This window comes from Passer domesticus, chromosome 9 (assembly GCF_036417665.1).
Source record: "Passer domesticus isolate bPasDom1 chromosome 9, bPasDom1.hap1, whole genome shotgun sequence".
NCBI lineage: Eukaryota > Metazoa > Chordata > Aves > Passeriformes > Passeridae > Passer > Passer domesticus.
The window spans coordinates 12,226,438-12,244,348 of NC_087482.1; the positions used below are offsets into that span (position 1 = coordinate 12,226,438).

The 17,911-nt window shown below is 45.8% G+C and overlaps 1 protein-coding gene and 1 long non-coding RNA gene across 2 annotated transcripts; one reads left to right on the forward strand and one right to left on the reverse strand.

Annotated features, from left to right (window-relative positions):
* The first annotated feature begins 321 nt into the window (after positions 1-321).
* Positions 322-8,484, forward strand: LOC135307642 (uncharacterized). Its single transcript, XR_010368340.1, has 3 exons — positions 322-1,145; positions 3,165-3,288; positions 6,677-8,484. It is a non-coding gene; the product is annotated as an uncharacterized LOC135307642 (long non-coding RNA).
* A 659-nt stretch (positions 8,485-9,143) lies between these two features.
* LOC135307643 (histidine-rich glycoprotein-like) lies at positions 9,144-13,466 on the reverse strand. The gene is made up of 2 exons (XM_064432045.1): positions 13,350-13,466; positions 9,144-11,943 (listed from the first exon to the last, which is right to left on the reverse strand). Exons 1-2 carry the CDS (start codon positions 13,410-13,412, stop codon positions 11,491-11,493), a joined length of 516 nt encoding a protein of 171 aa, XP_064288115.1. The 5' UTR covers positions 13,413-13,466; the 3' UTR covers positions 9,144-11,490.
* Positions 13,467-17,911: the final 4,445 nt, after the last annotated feature.

The window sequence follows — 17,911 nt, forward strand, 5'->3', positions numbered from 1 at the left end:
AGCAACTGTTGATCAAGGATGGAGTCAGAGAGGTTTTACTATGACCCTATACAAGCAGCAAAGGTCTGGAGACTTGTGCTGACACCAAGACACTTTTGTTTGGTTGGAGTACATAGAAACACATAGTCTAAGAAACAAAACAGAACAAAACTAGGAAAAAAAAAAAAGTAAAGTCCACTGTTTCTCCTCCTTGGCTTGAAAGAGCAAGAACAGAGTTTCCAAATCCCGTGCTCTCAGGTTACCAGTTTTGGTTTCTAACCAGCCTCCAAGTGATCTGTGATTTCACACTCCCTGCAGGCCCAGGGCAGGCACATTCTCCTCTGTAGGGGTGCATTAGTTTTAAGTTGGTTTATTCCTGTACCCCCCATTCTGTTTATGGTTCTGCCCGGGCTTTCTCTCTCTCCCTCTTCTGAATTGTCCCGTCAGCTACACTTTATCTTTCCTAAATTCCTCCCTAACTGCCTGTCTGTTATTCAGGGTCCTTGCCCACTCATCCAGAACATTCTGGCCTGGACATTGAATGATTGGTTTAGAGGTCAGGATTCAACCCCTAATTTATTTACACTGGACATCTGAGCTGTTTGTTATGCGTTATTCCCTCCTCTCAAAATTTTAGATTGGTCGCTGTGTTCTAGTTATAAGACCTTGCCGAGCAAGCTTTTTTTGTCCGCGCCCGACGCTCCTTCAATAAAAATCTCCCTTTTCCCTGTCCGCGCGGTCCTGTCTTTCTCCTGCGAGACGCAGACTGACTACACTGCAGACAGCTCCGGGAATTCTCGCTCTCCTAAAGGCTTTTCGCCTTAAGCCCTCTCCCCAGGAAATCTTTCCGCGGGAGAGTGCCCTTCCCGCTTCGGTACTGCCGGCGGCACTGCCCACAGCAGCCGGGGACCCAGAGGCCAGTCGTAGCCGCTGCAGGTTGGCGCTCAAACGTGGGGCTATCCGACACCACCGCGGACCCTACGACAGAGAAATCCCGGAGCCAGCGGGCTCGGCTCGTTGAAACACCGGAAAGTTTCTCATGAGACGTTAACCTACCCCGTGGGATAGCGGACCCATTTTCATGGGTATCGCTCCACCGGGGACTGGGTCGGTAGCTCCGTGCACTCCGGAGTCGATCCATTCGCAGGAGCCGCCTTCCCTAGAACGTGAGTTTTCTCTTCCTTTCTTTCTCCCCCCCCCCACTTTCTTAACTTACGCCGTTTTCGTACGGCTTTCTCGTAACTTTTGCCGGCACTGCCCGGCGGTGGGGGGTTACTGTAAAGGTCCTTTCTCTCACGTTTTTCCAGGGTTGGTGGTTTGAGCTTTTTACCATCTCATTATGGGTGCTCGTTTTACCAAAGCTCAAAAAAGACACTTTAACTTTGTTTCTGCTATCCTTTCTCAGGGGGGTTTTGAAAAATTCGAAAAAAAGGAAATTAAACAACTAATCATTTGGCTGTCTGCTCAGTTTCCAGAAGTTTCCCCTGAACAAATTCACGATTGGCGTTTTTGGGGACAAGTTTGCACTAAATTAGGAGAATTGGCTAAATCGGGGAGCTCTTCGCTTTCGCGGACTGCTTTCTGGGCTTCCCAAATTAGGAAAGTTCTGAAGTCCCAGAGGAAACTGAGCAGAAAGCCGTCTGACGTGCGTTTTGTTCCCAGCTCACCTTGTTCCCTCTGTTCTGTTCCTTCCCCCGCTGCCCCCGAGCGCGGAAACCTGAATATTCCCCCCCCCCTCCTCCTCCTTCCCCGCCATCTGCCCCACTTTTACAGGACGACTCTTTCCCTTCTCCGGTTTCCCCTCCCGCTCCACCTCCCTCCGCCCCTCCCCTCCCTCCTCCCGATTCCACGCCCCGCGGCACTTCCACTCCAGCGTCGGCTCCTCCCCCATACCACGTCTCCCAGGCGGGGACAAAGTCGTCAGCCGTCTCCGCCCCCATTCTTATCTCTCCCCCTCCTTCTTCCCCTCTCAGCTCCGGTTCCCACGCTCCGTCCGGAGCCGCGGCGGGGGGGGCTGAAGGCCATATTCCAGAGCCGCCAGTCCTCTCGGCGGCACCGGTCACTTACCAGCCCGGGATGGGGGGGGGGAACCAGCCCCAGTGGAGCCCGTTCCCACATCACTCGATAAAGGAGCTGTGCAAAGCCCAAAAAGACTTCTCCCGGGAGAGTGAATACTTCCGGGGAATTCTGAGAGCCACACTCTCTGACACCGTGGTCACCCCTGCAGATTTAAGGCGGCTGTTCTCCTGTCTTTTGAACCCCACAGAATTCCTGGTTTGGGAAAAACATTGGCAGAGAGAAATTGGTAAAATCTTGCCCTCGCTGCGGGAGAACCAAGTGACAGCCACAGATCTGCAGGGGGGTGTGTTAACAACCGACCACTTGTGTGGGACAGGGGCATGGCAGGATGGGCAGGCTCAAGCGTGGTATGTTCCAGTGGAGGCTTTAAAAGAGGGAGCCAAAGCAGCCGAGCGGGCTTTCTTCACCTTACGGTCTCTTGTTGCCCCCTTAACATCATATATGAAAATCATTCAAGAATCTAACGAGCCCTTTTTAAGCTTTGTTGAGCGCCTCCGCAGGGCGATCGAGACGCAGGTCCATGATGAGTCGATTAAGAGGGGAATCCTCACTGAGGTGGCAGCGACGAATGCAAATCCAGCTTGCAAGGCCGCTATCCTCAGCTTGCCGCTAGATCCTCCCCCCACGCTGGATCAGATGCTAGACGTCTGTGACCGCAAACTCGCTATCATCGCGGGGGAACCCGACCTGCAACCCAGGGCTCCAGCTCGAAAGGTAGCTGCCACCGACCTGGAGGAAGTCACCACAGCTGCTGCTGCTGCCCCGTCCCGACAGCCCAACACACCAAAGCTGCAACCCCGGACGGATGCACCGTGTCACCTGTGCAACCAATCCGGGCATTGGATGCCAGACTGTCCCCTGAGGCGGGAGTTTTACGAATTTAAAAAGAAACATCGGCCTCAGGGGACCCCACAACACCAACCAAAAAACTAAATTGCAAGCGCGCCTCCTCCCCGCGCCACGATAAAAATAGAGCAGGTGTCACCATTCCACCACGCGGGGAAAAGGGAAGGGAGGGGGACCTCCAGCAGGACCTGCCGGTTGCCACAGACTCTAAGACTTTACCAGACTTAACTTCTCACGAACCTATTTCTAATCTTTTTCAGGCGGTACCTCGGCCAGTCCTAACAACCACCTCCAGGACGACCCCCTTTCGGTTGCAGTTGACGGAGCCGCTCCATCTTATTGACTCAAATATCCAACTCGTCTCCGTCAGTCCGGAGTGCCCAGGTACCTGGCATCGGACCAAGGGTGGGTTCGTCACGGTTGGAGATTCTAAATCTGCACCACAAGACATTCACATCATCCCGGGTCTCATATCATCAGACCCGAAGAGATTCGAAATAGCCATGTATTGTGCCAGCCCTCCCACCTTTCTGCCTCGGGGTCAAATTGTGGCACAAGCCATTCCTATCCCTGAGGAGCTCTGGGACTCCAAGCCACCCAAAACATCCACATCCTCACACCTCCCATCGGTGGCTTGGGCTCAGACCCTAGGCAAAGAAAAACCAAGAATCACCTGCAGCCTACAGAAAGGTGGGGACCAGAAGTTCGTTCACGGGCTTCTGGACACTGGAGCAGATGTCACGGTCATTCCCTCACGGGATTGGCCGTCGCATTGGGAGTTGCATGACGCAGCAGAGCGGATCCGAGGTGTAGGAGGGATCCAATTGGCGAAACAATCTAAGAGCATTGTGCAAATTATGGGGCCGGATGGACAATTAGCATCTGTACGTCCATTTGTTTTAGATTACACGGAGCCCCTGTGGGGGAGGGACCTGCTCGCCCAGTGGGGAGCCCGTATTGACTTACCAGCGGCTCCCCAGGTTTTTGGGGCAGCGGTCACTGAGGAGCGCCCTACCCAGAAACTGAATTGGCTGACTGACACACCTGTCTGGGTAGAACAGTGGCCGCTTTCTAAACAGAAATTAAAGGCGCTCGAGAAGCTCGTGGAGGAACAGCTGCAGCGAGGTTACCTGGTGGAGACCACGTCTCCGTGGAACTCCCCAGTGTTTGTCATAAAGAAACCTAATAAAGAGAAGTGGCGGCTCCTTCACGACCTTAGACAAATTAACAACGTCATTGAAGACATGGGTCCCCTCCAACCAGGGATGCCCTCCCCAACAATGCTCCCCCAAAATTGGAATTTAGCCGTAATTGACATCAAAGACTGCTTTTTCCAAATTCCCCTACACCCGGACGATGCGCCGCGTTTTGCTTTCTCAGTTCCTACCATTAACCGAGAGGCCCCTAGGAGGCGCTACCACTGGACAGTTTTGCCCCAAGGCATGAAAAACAGTCCAGTAATTTGCCAGTGGTATGTCTCTTCCTTGCTCTCATCAGTCAGGGCAAAGGCAACCAACGCTACAATTTTCCATTACATGGATGACATTCTCGTATGTGCTCCAACTGATGACGAACTTGCTCACAGTCTTGACCTAACAATCAATGCATTGGTTGCTGCAGGGTTCGAGTTGCAGCAGGACAAAATTCAAAGAATGCCACCCTGGAAATATTTAGGTCTTACAATTAGCAAAACAACTATCACACCACAAAAAATTACAATTCGAAATTCCATTCGAACGCTTGCTGATGCCCAGCAGCTGTGTGGGTCTCTGAATTGGGTGAGGCCTTGGCTAGGCATTCCCACCGAAGACCTGGCCCCCCTTTTCAATTTATTGAAAGGGGGAGAGGAGCTTAGTTCTCCTAGGTCGCTCACCCAAGAGGCGCGAGCTGCGTTGGAAAAGATCCAAAAGTCCATCTCGGAGAGGCAAGCCCATAGTTACCAGCCGGGTCTGCCCTTCAAATTCATTATTCTTGGGAAATTGCCACACCTCCATGGAATGATCTTCCAGTGGGAGGACATCAAGAACACCAAAAAAGACCAAGGGGCTAGGGACCCTCTCTTGATTATAGAGTGGGGGTTCCTTAGTCACCAAAGGTCCAAAAGAATGACGAAGCCACAGGAGCTGGTGGCGGAACTGATCCGTAAGGCTCGCCTTCGGATCAGGGAGTTGGCAGGTGTGGATTTCACATGTATTCACATACCACTCAAATTAGATTCGGCCCACTTTACAAAAGCTATGTTGGAACACCTTCTCCAAGAGAATGAGGCCCTGCAGTTCGCTTTGGACAGCTACACTGGTCAGATTTCTATTCGTCGGCCGGCTCACAAAATTTTTAATTCGGAAGTCCAGTTTAAATTATCTCTTCAGCAGGTTCAGAGTAGGACTCCTTTGAAGGCTCTGACTGTTTTCACTGATGCATCCGGCGCATCCCACAAGTCAGTCTTGACTTGGAGGGATCCGCAGACTCAGCAGTGGGAAGCTGACATCAAAGAGGTGGAAGGATCACCTCAAGTAGCTGAGTTAGATGCTGTTGTCAGAGCTTTCGAGAAGTTCCCTGGACCATTCAATCTAGTCACTGATTCCGCTTATGTAGCAGGAGTAGTTGCCCGTTCAGAACAAGCGATTCTGCAGGAGGTGTCCAACATAGCCCTCTATCAGTTGCTCACCAAATTAGTAAGATTAGTCTCTCACCGAGAACATCCGTTTTATGTGATGCATGTGCGGTCCCACACTAACCTGCCAGGGTTCGTTGCCGAGGGGAACAGGAGGGCGGACGCCCTCGCTGCCCCTGTGCAGGTGGCCCCGCTCCCAGACGTGTTCCGCCAGGCTAAGATCAGCCACCAGCTCTACCATCAGAATGCGCTGGGTCTGGTCAGGCAGTTCCAACTTAGCCGTGACCAGGCCAAGGCCATTGTGGCCACATGCCCCCACTGTCAGTCCTTCCAGCTCCCAACTGTTAACACGGGGGCTAACCCTCGAGGATTGGCGAGTTGCGAGGTGTGGCAGTCCGATGTTACACACGTCTCTGAGTTTGGAAAACTGAAGTTCGTTCACGTGTCAGTAGATACCTTTTCCGGCGCGGTTTTTGCCTCCGCCCACACAGGGGAGAAGGCAAATGACACCAAGAAACACCTACTTCTAGCCTTCTCCACGCTGGGCGTTCCAAAAGTATTAAAAACTGACAACGGCCCAGCATACAAATCCAGGGAACTGCGCAACTTCCTGCAACAATGGGGAATAGAACATAAGACCGGCATCCCCTATTCCCCAACAGGTCAAGCTGTAGTGGAGCGGACCCATCAGAGCCTCAAAAGGGTCCTCCAACAACAACGTGAGGCAATGAAGATGGAGTCCCCCCAGGTCCGCCTTGCCAGGGCCCTTTTTACAATCAATTTTTTAAACTGCTCTTTCGAAAATCTAAATCCACCCATTATTCGGCACTTTAGGCAACACCAACAACTGCAGCCGAAAGAGAAGCCTCCAGTTCTCGTAAAGGACCCCGAGACCTGGAGGACGGAGGGACCTTTTGACCTTGTCACCTGGGGGAGGGGATACGCCTGCGTTTCCACTCCCTCGGGTCCAAAATGGGTCCCTTCAAAATGGGTCAAGCCATACACCGCCTCCAGTAAAGTTCCAACTAAGAAAGTGGCACAGGTCGAAGAGGCCTGCTGGAGGAGAAAAAAGAGGCCTTCTGAAGGAGGTTTAGACCTCCCGGAGCAGAACCATTCCTAATGTTTTACCTGTATGACTTTTTGTCTTGTTCTTTTCAGAAAGCCCGAGAATGTCCATCCCCATAACCCACATCGAGCTGATCATTTTCTGGAACTTTTTTGCCATCGCGAGCTCATGGATTGTCCCTCAACCCAAGCAAAACATTTGGAAGATGCTCGCTGGCGCCCTCGGCAGAGATCATTTGTGCCTCTCCGCCACCTCGGCAGCAGACCCCTTGTCGACCTGCCTTGTGGGGATCCCGCTTCCTCCAAAAGAGTTTCCCGAGCCCCTTTACTCCTTCCTTGAACCCCTTTCCCAAAATAAAGTTTTCAGTCCCTCTAGTCCCAATCCCAATCCAATCTGGAGGAGGCTAATGTCCAAATTGAATATATCTAAATCTGACCCCACCGAATTTAAATTGCTCGGCTCCGCGTCAGCAAATTTGTGTGTTCAATTTTTCCCTTCCCGCGACCGCTACGAAAAATCTTTTACACCAATTATAGAACAGAATCAAAACTACGCGGCAGGGAATTGGTGTTCTGTCACCTCTCATATTACCACCCCCATCTCATTTGACGATAAACCCAGATCCCTCCCTAACGGCGTATTTTTCATTTGCGGAAACCGAGCATGGGCAGGTATCCCCCCTCGCCTTCTAGGAGGCCCGTGTACATTTGGACGGCTGACGCTGTTTGCTCCCAACAATTCCCAAATTAAAGATTGGAAGGAGAAAATTGTCGCACACAATTCGGTCCGCGTAGCAAGAGACCTTAAAGATTTAGATGAACAGTGCGACTCCAAAATTGTTCATTGGTCAAAGCCAGAAGGTGTCGCATGGACAGTGTTTCTCCCATGGGTGTCTATTGCAAAGTCTCTAGGTGAATTAGCTCACCTAGAGTGTTGGGTAGCCAGACAGGCCAATTTTACCTCAGCCGCTCTAAGCAACCTCCTAGCAGACGAGGAAATAACAAGGCAGGCGACTCTCCAAAACCGGGCAGCAATAGACTTCCTATTGCTGCTTCAGGATCACCGGTGTGAGGAGTTCGAAGGGCTCTGCTGCCTCAATTTATCATCCAAAGCCGGGGACGCCAGAAGATCTATTGACCAAATGAAGGGAATGATCAGCGACATTAAGGAGAAAACATCAGACTGGTTGGGAGACATCTTTACGGGATGGGGTCTCTCGGGCTGGGTAGTCTCTATTTTGAAAACTGTTGTTTTAGTCCTTTTCATTTTACTAGTCATTTCAATTGCAATTTCTGTCGTTTGGAGAATTCTTAGAAGGCTTATAGTTAAATCGATGTCTGCTTTAGAAGTGAATCGGGTGGTAGTCGAAGAACAGATTATGGACGAAAGTCAAGAAGAAGGTGCCGAAGAAGACGAGCAGTTAAAAGACCACCCTGGGTCAGATGAGTCCTCAGAAGATGGTGTTTAAGTTACCCCACTCCTCCTTTTTCTTTTTAAACAAAGAAGGGGGAAATGTAGGGGTGCATTAGTTTTAAGTTGGTTTATTCCTGTACCCCCCATTCTGTTTATGGTTCTGCCCGGGCTTTCTCTCTCTCCCTCTTCTGAATTGTCCCGTCAGCTACACTTTATCTTTCCTAAATTCCTCCCTAACTGCCTGTCTGTTATTCAGGGTCCTTGCCCACTCATCCAGAACATTCTGGCCTGGACATTGAATGATTGGTTTAGAGGTCAGGATTCAACCCCTAATTTATTTACACTGGACATCTGAGCTGTTTGTTATGCGTTATTCCCTCCTCTCAAAATTTTAGATTGGTCGCTGTGTTCTAGTTATAAGACCTTGCCGAGCAAGCTTTTTTGTCCGCGCCCGACGCTCCTTCAATAAAAATCTCCCTTTTCCCTGTCCGCGCGGTCCTGTCTTTCTCCTGCGAGACGCAGACTGACTACACTGCAGACAGCTCCGGGAATTCTCGCTCTCCTAAAGGCTTTTCGCCTTAAGCCCTCTCCCCAGGAAATCTTTCCGCGGGAGAGTGCCCTTCCCGCTTCGGTACTGCCGGCGGCACTGCCCACAGCAGCCGGGGACCCAGAGGCCAGTCGTAGCCGCTGCACTCCTCCCCAGTGTCCATGGAACCATGTGGAAATGTTTCTGTGCATGCACGTTTGTGACATCTCCTCAACACTTTGGTTCACAAATACATTGACTGCACATGGAAAATCAGTGGGCAGGCATTAAACTGTGGCTCACTGTTTAAGCACAGAATATATGTAACTCTAATTTAAATGAATGAAAGGGTTTTTTAAACACAAAGCAAATGCAGATCTGGGAGATTTAACACCTTCAGCGTTAATCAACACAGTGAGTCAGATTTTCCTCTCCACTGCTACTGCATATTCTGCCTTTATTCCATCTACAGAATTTTACTTCCATTATGCCTCTGCATCTGAAACAAGTACAGACTCCATCACCCAGTGAAGAGGAGCTTTCTTACCTCTGTTTTAATTAAAAGATGCAGTTTCTCAGAGATGTTTGCACCTAAATGGTTCTTCATCTTTTCTGGAACAACCTATAAATTACAGTTAGACTCTACTATTGGTACAGATGTATGAAGAAAAGTCTACATATTGAAACATGTTATCACTTTACTTCAACTAATATCAACAGTAACACTGATATATTTTGCAATTATACAATATGTAGAGTGTAGCCTCACACTAATAACATTAGATGACATGCAGACAGTTCTACTTTCCCTTATAAGAACAGTATATATTTTTTAAACTGCAAGGAACAGAGCCTCAGGGGACCCAGGTGAGCCCTCTTAAGGTAAGCCGCAGAATTTAGAATAGAATGAGTGACACAGAAAAATAATAATAATCACTTGTTTTCTTTTCATGGAGATCATTCTGAGGAGAAGGAGCAGAAGGGGAAAACATATTGCACATGTGTGAAACAAACGTGAACTGCTGGAAACAAAAGGCTAAACTCTAGATTGCTGTATTTGCTCTCTGTGGAGGTGAACAAAGTGCTCAGTTTGCAGTTCTGCTGGTATTGTGGTATCCATGGTATGAAAGGGAAAAAATGACTGAACCTCTCCCATCCTCCCCACGCTAGAGATGCCATGAGCAAGCCAACAGGACAAGTCACTCTGTTGCTCCCATGTCCTCCCGATTTGGGACGCTTTTATTACTGTTTGTTTTCTGTTACACAGAAACCCGACTGGTTGGAGCTGTGATTACTTTTACCCATCTCTCACTGGAACTTTTTGCTCATCCTCTTCAAGGTTTGCTTTTAGGCTGGTACAGTTTTGCAGTTGTGATTCCTTTGTCTCTACTGTTTAGGTGTTAAGTCCTTGCAGTGGCTCAAAGTGCTGAAACTACAAAGTAGGTGCCATGGATAACTTTGTACAGGATTTCGGGATACAAATTGTAGAGAAATTTGCAAATTGTTTGGTTACAACACATAAGCAACAACAGCACAGCCTATTTTTATGTGATGTCTTGCAACTAACTGGACTATGGAAGTGAAGGTTTGAGCATAAACTCAGCCTGCTGAGTGCTGGGTGTTTCAAACTAACAAATGTGATGAGTAAAAATGGTAAAGCCACTTCATTGCTAGCACATGGCTACATGGAATTACAGATTTTGAATTTTTTTTAAATATATATATATATATATATATATATAAAAACCCTATACTAAATTCTAAAACAAACCTTCAAGTTTTAGAGCACTTCCACTGGAAACACTCTGGACTAGAATTCAGCTTCGCTGGGGGTAAAAATGAGCAATTATGGTAAACAGGAACCAAAGTAGCTGAGAAGGATGGAGGTTTGCCATTTTCATGTTTGAGATGAATGTTTTTGCAGTGTTTACATGCACCTGGCGGAACTCTTCCCATGTGCTCGTTCAATCCATATGCTTACAAAAGAAATGTAGATCATGTAAATTCACAGTTATCACAGCCTTTAAAGTGTCTAAGAACTTGTGTGACCAATGCTCGGAGGTGCCCCCTGGTAGGTGGGCACCCTCCATTGCTACGGAATAATTACTGCATCTTAACGAGTTTGCTTACCTGAAATAGCAGAGCAGCTCTAATACTGATTACGTATGATATCATCGTGTGAATAAAATAAGGATTTATACAAAGCAGTATTGGACTATAACATTTAAATGCTATGTTACTTGGCACATTTAGTAATGATTGCTTAGAAATCTTAACAAGTCCAGGGGACTTGTGATGAAAATACTGAAATGTTTGAAATTGGTTTCTAACATTTAATGGTTTTGGTCTACTTTCATATGCTATTCATCTATTATACTGTCCTATCAAGTAAGTGGAATTCCTTGTAAAGTCTATATTGCTAGTTTTGTGGACTGAAAAAATTTCTTTCCAAGCACAAATGTTAACTATACAGTATATATATATATATATATATATATATATATTTATATGTATATATTTATATTATATAAAGTTTACTTACGTACTTTCATCAACCATATCAGGTCTACTTATTTTTTTTGCCCATTGAGAGTAAAAGAGCAAGAATGCAACACTTGGTTCTGTCTGACTTTTTTCCCTGTTTTTTTTTCATAGGCTAGCTTTTCATTATGTGTGTAAAATTGTCCAGGGGTTTGGTGTAAAAGGTAGCTTTCCTCAGATTCAGCAAGCAGCACGTTGTCAAGGCAAGTTTGGAAATAAGAACTAACCAGATGGTGGTGAACATCTATCCAGTAGATAAGTAAAACCAGTATGGCCTGGGCTAACTGGAATTATTTTATTTAGTAACAGCAAGCCTTTAAGCTCATTAAACGGCCTGGGTAAAAACTGACGGTGTGATTTTGTTGCTTCCTCTAAGTGCCTTTGCAGCTGGGTTTGGAACTAGAGTCACGAGGAGGGTCTTTAGGCCTAGACTATGGTGCTGATGCCGCTGTGTTTGGGCTTGGTGCTGGCGGCGGCGGGCGGCGGGGGCGGCCCGTGGTGGTGCGGGCCGTGGTGCGGGCCGTGGTGCGGGGCGTGCGGCAGGTAGGGGCCGTGCCCGTGGCCGTGCCCGTGCTGGTGGTACTGGTGCGGGTGCGGGTGCGGGTGCGGGGGCGGGTGGTAGTGGTGGTGGTGGTGGTAGGGCGGCGGGTTCTGGTGGCAGAACTGCGCGTGGTGCGGGTGCGGCGCGGCGGCCGCGCCCTCCGCGTGGTGCGGGGTCTGCGCGGCCGCGTGGCTCTGCGAGGGGGGCTTGCCCCTCTTGCTACCGAACAGGGACCCTAGGAGTGAGGAGGAGTTGGGCATAGTCTGGTGAGGGCGAGATGGACACTCTCGGGTTGATGTAGCTCTTCGGCGCATGTGAGGACTGCTAATGATGGACCCCTAAAAAGAAATTAATAGAAAATAAAAATTAAAAAAAAAATATCTTGAAATGTTCGGAAAGGGAAAAAAAAATTAAAAAAAAAAAAGAAAAGAAAAAGTTCACACTGACCCACAAACTCCTCCTTTAGGGTTAACATGGGTGGATTATGTTAGAGAGCTCTAGGGGAAATTTTATCTCCACCTTCCCTAAGTGGCCAGTGGGGTACTCATGCCCTTCTTAGAGGATGTTAAGCATTGGGTGATTTTCTCTCAATATTTTGACATAAAGTGATATGACTTCAAATTAAAAAAAAAAATGTCACGGAAATGTAACATGATATAAGACCTACAAGTGTGTTTTTAAAGGAAAAATACATTTTAAAATACTGCAAAAAATACCATACTTGCTTTTTTACCACAAAAAAAGCGCGCTAGATTAAATGCAACCTAAATAGTTAAACATACAGCAGCAAATATCACAGTTACAGCTCAGATTTTAAAATGGTATTTAAATATTTATTTATAGCAGTTTTCCACTACTATATATGACAGTGCTGCTTCTCAGGCCTACCTCTGCATTTTGTGTTAAATGGAACCATACCATTTTTGCCACTAACATTTCTATGTGCTTATATTTTTCTGACCTATGGTCCAACATTCTCTATTATTTAGCCTGGAATTTAGTTGCTGAAGTTGAGGGTTTGTATTTTTAAAGAGTTATGGGACACAAGAGTAGTTAGGCAAAGTATGCTAGATTTAAACTGTAATCTACCTAAAGCAAACACAAAAAAAAAAAAAAAAAGAAAAAAGAAAAAAGAAAAAAAAAAGAAAAAATCTGCAAGCTGAATTCAGAGACATGAACAGTATATATAAATGGTTTGAAGATGAATGAAATCTCATGAAATCCACATTGAATTCACCTATCTGAATAATTTTTTTTGTCCTCCCATGCCCTATCTGTGCAATTCCATGGTGTCATGACTGCATACATTTAGCAATTGAACTCGAAAATAAGCAATGGGGATGGTTGAGCATGACAGTCAATAGTTGTAGCTAAATATCAAACAGCAAGAACAGTGTACTCGGTAACAAAGAGCAAGGTGGGCTTTTAAGCTGGGACCAGACTGAAATGGTGGCAAAAGGACACATCATATCCATTTCACCATGCTGGCAGGAACAAAGGGAACAAGGTTAGCTCAAACCAAAAATGGCATTGCTCTAAAACAAGCTGTCAGTGCTTTGTAAGCTGGAAGAATACAGAGTGAATAGCCTAGGCATGCATTTTACTCGTGGCAGGCAGGTTATATATATGTGTATATATATATATGTTAGAAGAAAAAAGAGCAAAAAAATATGTATGTATATAAAAGAAAGGTTTGAAATGCACATCATCACATCCAGCTAGACATCAGGAACTTCCTACTTACTTCCATATTGCTGTCTAGCGATCCTGCACTGCTGCGTCGCCCACGCTTGCCTGCCCAGGACATGCAACAGCAGAGATTAGAGACTGCGACACGACCGGCGCCAGGAGCCGCGGCCCCACAGCCCCACAGCTTCAGGGCCAGCAGGGACAGCAACTCCCTGCACCTGCCTGCATTTCTAGGGGATCAGTGGAAATTTGGAGAGCTGCTGGTGCTGGGGATCGGCTCACACGAGTGGGGGGTGATTATTTTGTTGGTAATTTGCACAACTTTTGAAGTAGAGGTGTTTGGGCAGCTGGGTTTAGTGCTGCGCTTGTGATGCTGAGCAGCAATGATTTTAAAGGGTTTGGTTTACTGGAAGCTAATCGGCCATGGAGGTTTTTTTTTCTTTAAATATTGAGATATAGTTGTGGGGTGGCATTAACTTAAATGCAAAATTTAACGTTGAAATATTCTGAACTTCAGTGTGGGGCACTGTGAGGGCCATCGGTTTTATCAATTAATCAGTTTTATCACTTCATCGGTTTTATCATTTTATCGAATTTATAATTTCAATTTCAGCTTTGAACCTCAGTGGATTTCCTACAATATTCTTTCATGAGGTTTAAAAAAAAACTAAACTTAATTTTTGATCAGTAAATCTGGAATCTGTCTTGACATTATGGCTAGATTTTGTTTGTTTAGCTGTGCAGTGCTTTATCTTTAAGCATGTTGGATTTGTACTCCAACAGTCTCAAACTGCAAAAACTTTTGCCTAAACCCACACGTGAAACTCCAGACAGTTTGCCTAAAGAGCCAGAAGACCTCAGTGGCTGGATAGGACACAGGATCTCAGATTTTCTTTCTCACTTCACAGCAGAGAAAATAGCATCTGGCTGCAGTGGAAATAGAGATTTTTAGAAGATAACTTGTGGAGCTTTGCTTTGCAAAGTTTCAGAATACTTTCCTGGCAGGGTGCAGAAACAAAGCTGAGCTTTGAGGAGCCCTCCTGGTGCTCAGAGCTTCCCTAAAATCTGCAGGGCTTTCGAAACCAAAGCTTTCTCAGCACTCTCTCCTTGTTTTCCTGCAAGGCCAAATATCAGTCTCCACCCTGCATTGGCTGTATTCAGAGTTTTCTACACTGAGAGGTAGTTTTGGCAGAGAATGTGAGGATTTCAGCATCACTTAACCAATTAATGATGTACCCTCATCACAGACACCCCAAAAGTACCTGTGATCAGAACTAGAGAGCAGTGGAACTGCTCATAGGGCAATTCAGACTACCCAAAGGATCAGGATGACCAAAAACTACCACCTGCTGGATTTATAAGCATAGTATTGACCTGGTTGGTCACAGAACACTGCCCTGAAACAAGTTTCTTGTAAGAGCTACAGTTCCAGGCTACTGGAACATTCTCCCCTCTTAAAAAGAGTTGCTCCCCAGTACAACCCCTCTGCAGTGACATTAAATTGAGGGGAAGGCGTTTGTGGTCAAGGTGTTGTGTTTGACTTGAGAAATTCATTGGGATTTGGAACAATTTCCCTGGATGGGCTCTTTGTCAAAAGCTCACTGCTTCATCTCCTGCTGCAGTTTTAGCCTCAGCCAAACTCTACTATCTTATGAGTCCCCCAAGAAAAACTGGGTTTGTTCATCCCTTATGTTGACTCCTAGTCAGGTTTGATATTTTTCTGCTCTGATAACGGGATTAGTACTGATTAACACTCCAACCACTCTTGCTTGCTGATGCAAACACACTGCGGCAGCCACCTCGGAACTTAGCAGTCAGGGTTGCAAATAAGACTGAGAGCTGACACGGGGCATTAAACGTGGCCAAAAATGAAGGAAAACACAACAATCCAATGCCTTTTGCATATGGCAGGAGTCACAGTCTGATCAAATAACCACGGACACAGTAAATACGGACAGAGAGCGACAGATGGAATTTTGCTCAGAATAACTCCAGGGCAAAGTAGTACTTGCAAAGCCAAGAACAAACAGAAAAATCCACCTTAAATGCCTGTAATTTCCCTCAGATAGGCACTACTGCCGTACAGAGGCTTAGTTCTTTTTCTTAAAAACAAATTGATCCCGATTCTGTGCTGACATGCAGTGTGGTGGGTTTACTCAGTAAATCCCCTGGAGCATTCCCCCTGCCAATGTGTGTTTATTCCAGACTGTTCCCTGGTCTTTGGGATAGCATCCCATCGCAGAAATGCCTCCCTGGAGCTCCAGCCTTCACATGCATCTCAGGGAAATTCTAAACTAGAACTGCACCCAAGCATGTACTGGCAGGATAATTAGTAGCTGTGGTACAAAGCAAGGTGGTATTTATCAAATCTGAAGATTAGTTTTGCTTAATATATTAAGCTTACTTTAATATTTTAAGGCTGTTAGAGTGGACTTTAATTTATAAAAATAAATTTTCAATTAATTTAACCTTATCTGTTAGATATGAATATTCCTTGCAAGAACTATCTTGAACTTACACAAGTGTATGCCTCATATATGAACATGCACTATATAGGGCCAAGAACATTTCAAATTTATAGTAGAGATATGAAGTGATTACAAGATTTTTACAAACTTAACCATGCCAAAAGAATATTGAGCTTCATTAATAAAGGCCACTGCACCTTGCAGAATGGATGTGTGCAGGACACATCACAGGATGTGTGGTGATCTCACAATTTAGGCTACAGATCAGCTCAGTACATGGAAATATTTCTCACTCCTGCTCTGTAGTTCTTGAAACTCTTCTGGGCCAGTGAGATAACTGATAGCTAAAGACTATCAATGATTTGATATTATGATTTAGTATTATGATTTGGCTTTGAGTGTCTTGGGGGAGAAAGCTTGGAAAAAAGTTTTAAGTTAAATTACTCTCTCCAATGACTGGAGAGACCACTTTTGAGGGGGAAAGTACTGTTTGCCACCTTTACATTTTCAGCTTGTTTCTGTGTGAAACAGGTACAATCTTAAGATTTCACACTGAAACAGAACTATTTTAATCCTGGAAATACCTTTGGTTTTGTTTTGATTTTGCAGTAATCTTTTTTGGCCTGTGGCTGTTTTAGACAAGCCCAGCTCTCAGTAACAGGAACCACTGCACCACCCTCACCTGGTCAGTACTACCTGGAGTACTGGGGCAAACAAGAAAACTGCAATTTTTAAACCAGTTCAGTGTGTAAATACTACTCCCACCTTACAGATTAGTGATGTGGGAATAAAGTTTGAATTCCTCTGTAAACTCAATGTAAAAGCACTGGGTCCCCCAGCAATTCAAAGTGGCTGGAATTCAAATTGAAGAACCTAAAATCAGTGCAATGGGACTGTTTCTGGGAGAAACAGAATGGGAAACACAGCCAGTCCAACTCTTTCTGCTCTGCTTTAGTGACCAAATCATTCTTCCTGTGGAACAGTGGCCATGAGGGGACATCACACTTTTCCCATCTTTCTGTAAACTCATAAAACTCAGCTTTAGATTCATTAAAATTTGCCTGGCTCTAATATTTTTGTATAAATTAAGAATTTCAAGGTCTGGAAAAAATAAATTCAGTTCTTCCAGCTCAAGAATGTGCAATAAAAATTATACATTTATCTTTAGAGAAAAATAAAGCCCTAAATATTTTTGACATATTCGCATCTTGGAACACTTGGATGTCACATTCTGTTTTATATTCCATGGAAAGAACTGTCAAGGCACAAGGAACAACAGCATCTCCCAGTGAAGAGATCCTCAGCACACCCTTCCCACAGCTGGGAGTTGAGCTGCTGTGGCCAAGGCATGGAAACACTCTCAGGAAAGGATACCTGATGGACACATCCTGCTTTTCTGTGCATGCCCAGCCTAGGAGGCAGAATCAGTCAGGGTATTTGCTAGATCTCAGAAGCTGCTGAATTGTCACTCAGAGAAATTTAGTAATTTCCACAGCCTCCATTTACTGGGATGTCTGGGGGACAGCAATGGATTTTTTTCCTAAATAGTTCTGTCAAGTACCTGTGCAGCCAAATGCTGTTCAGTCACATTTCCCTTCACTGAATAAACAGTTAAAATTTTGAGTTTGCAATGTTCACTGGACATTTACCTGCCTTCCTGCATAAATATGAAATCAGGCCATTTTCTCTTGTTTGTTAGATTTATTTTTGATTCAAGGTAGAAAGGTCTCTCTAAAAATCTACTTTCCTACAGGCCCACACACTCCTGTTCCTCCTCCTTGTTCATCCTGTGCTTCATCCACAGAAGGATTTGAGGGAACCTAACTCAGGCCTGTTTTAGAGAAGCAATTTAATATGGGATAATCACTGAGGGGCAGTATCTTCCTAACTGAAAGAGATTTCTTTGCTTTTCTGTGGATCACTTCTCCCACATTAAAAATAAAATTAGCCTCACATGCAAGCTATTCCCTGAGAGAAGGCAGAATGATATGGATCATCTCCCTTAAGTCATTCCACCAAATAACACAGCAAATAACAGGCTGGTTGTTTCTCAAGTCAGTTGCACTGCACAAGACCAAACAGAAGCTCTCCATAATTCTCAGTTATTTCAGGTTAAAATTAAGTTTAGTTGGGTTTAACAAACTCATTG

Excerpts from the sequence above, each read along its gene's own strand:
- LOC135307643 (XM_064432045.1), bottom strand. The coding sequence starts at position 13,412 with ATGTCCTGGGCAGGCAAGCGTGGGCGACGCAGCAGTGCAGGATCGCTA. Across the intron at positions 11,944-13,349 it reads CGCTAGACAGCAATATGGAA|GGGTCCATCATTAGCAGTCC; the intron begins GTAAGTAGGAAG and ends ATTTCTTTTTAG.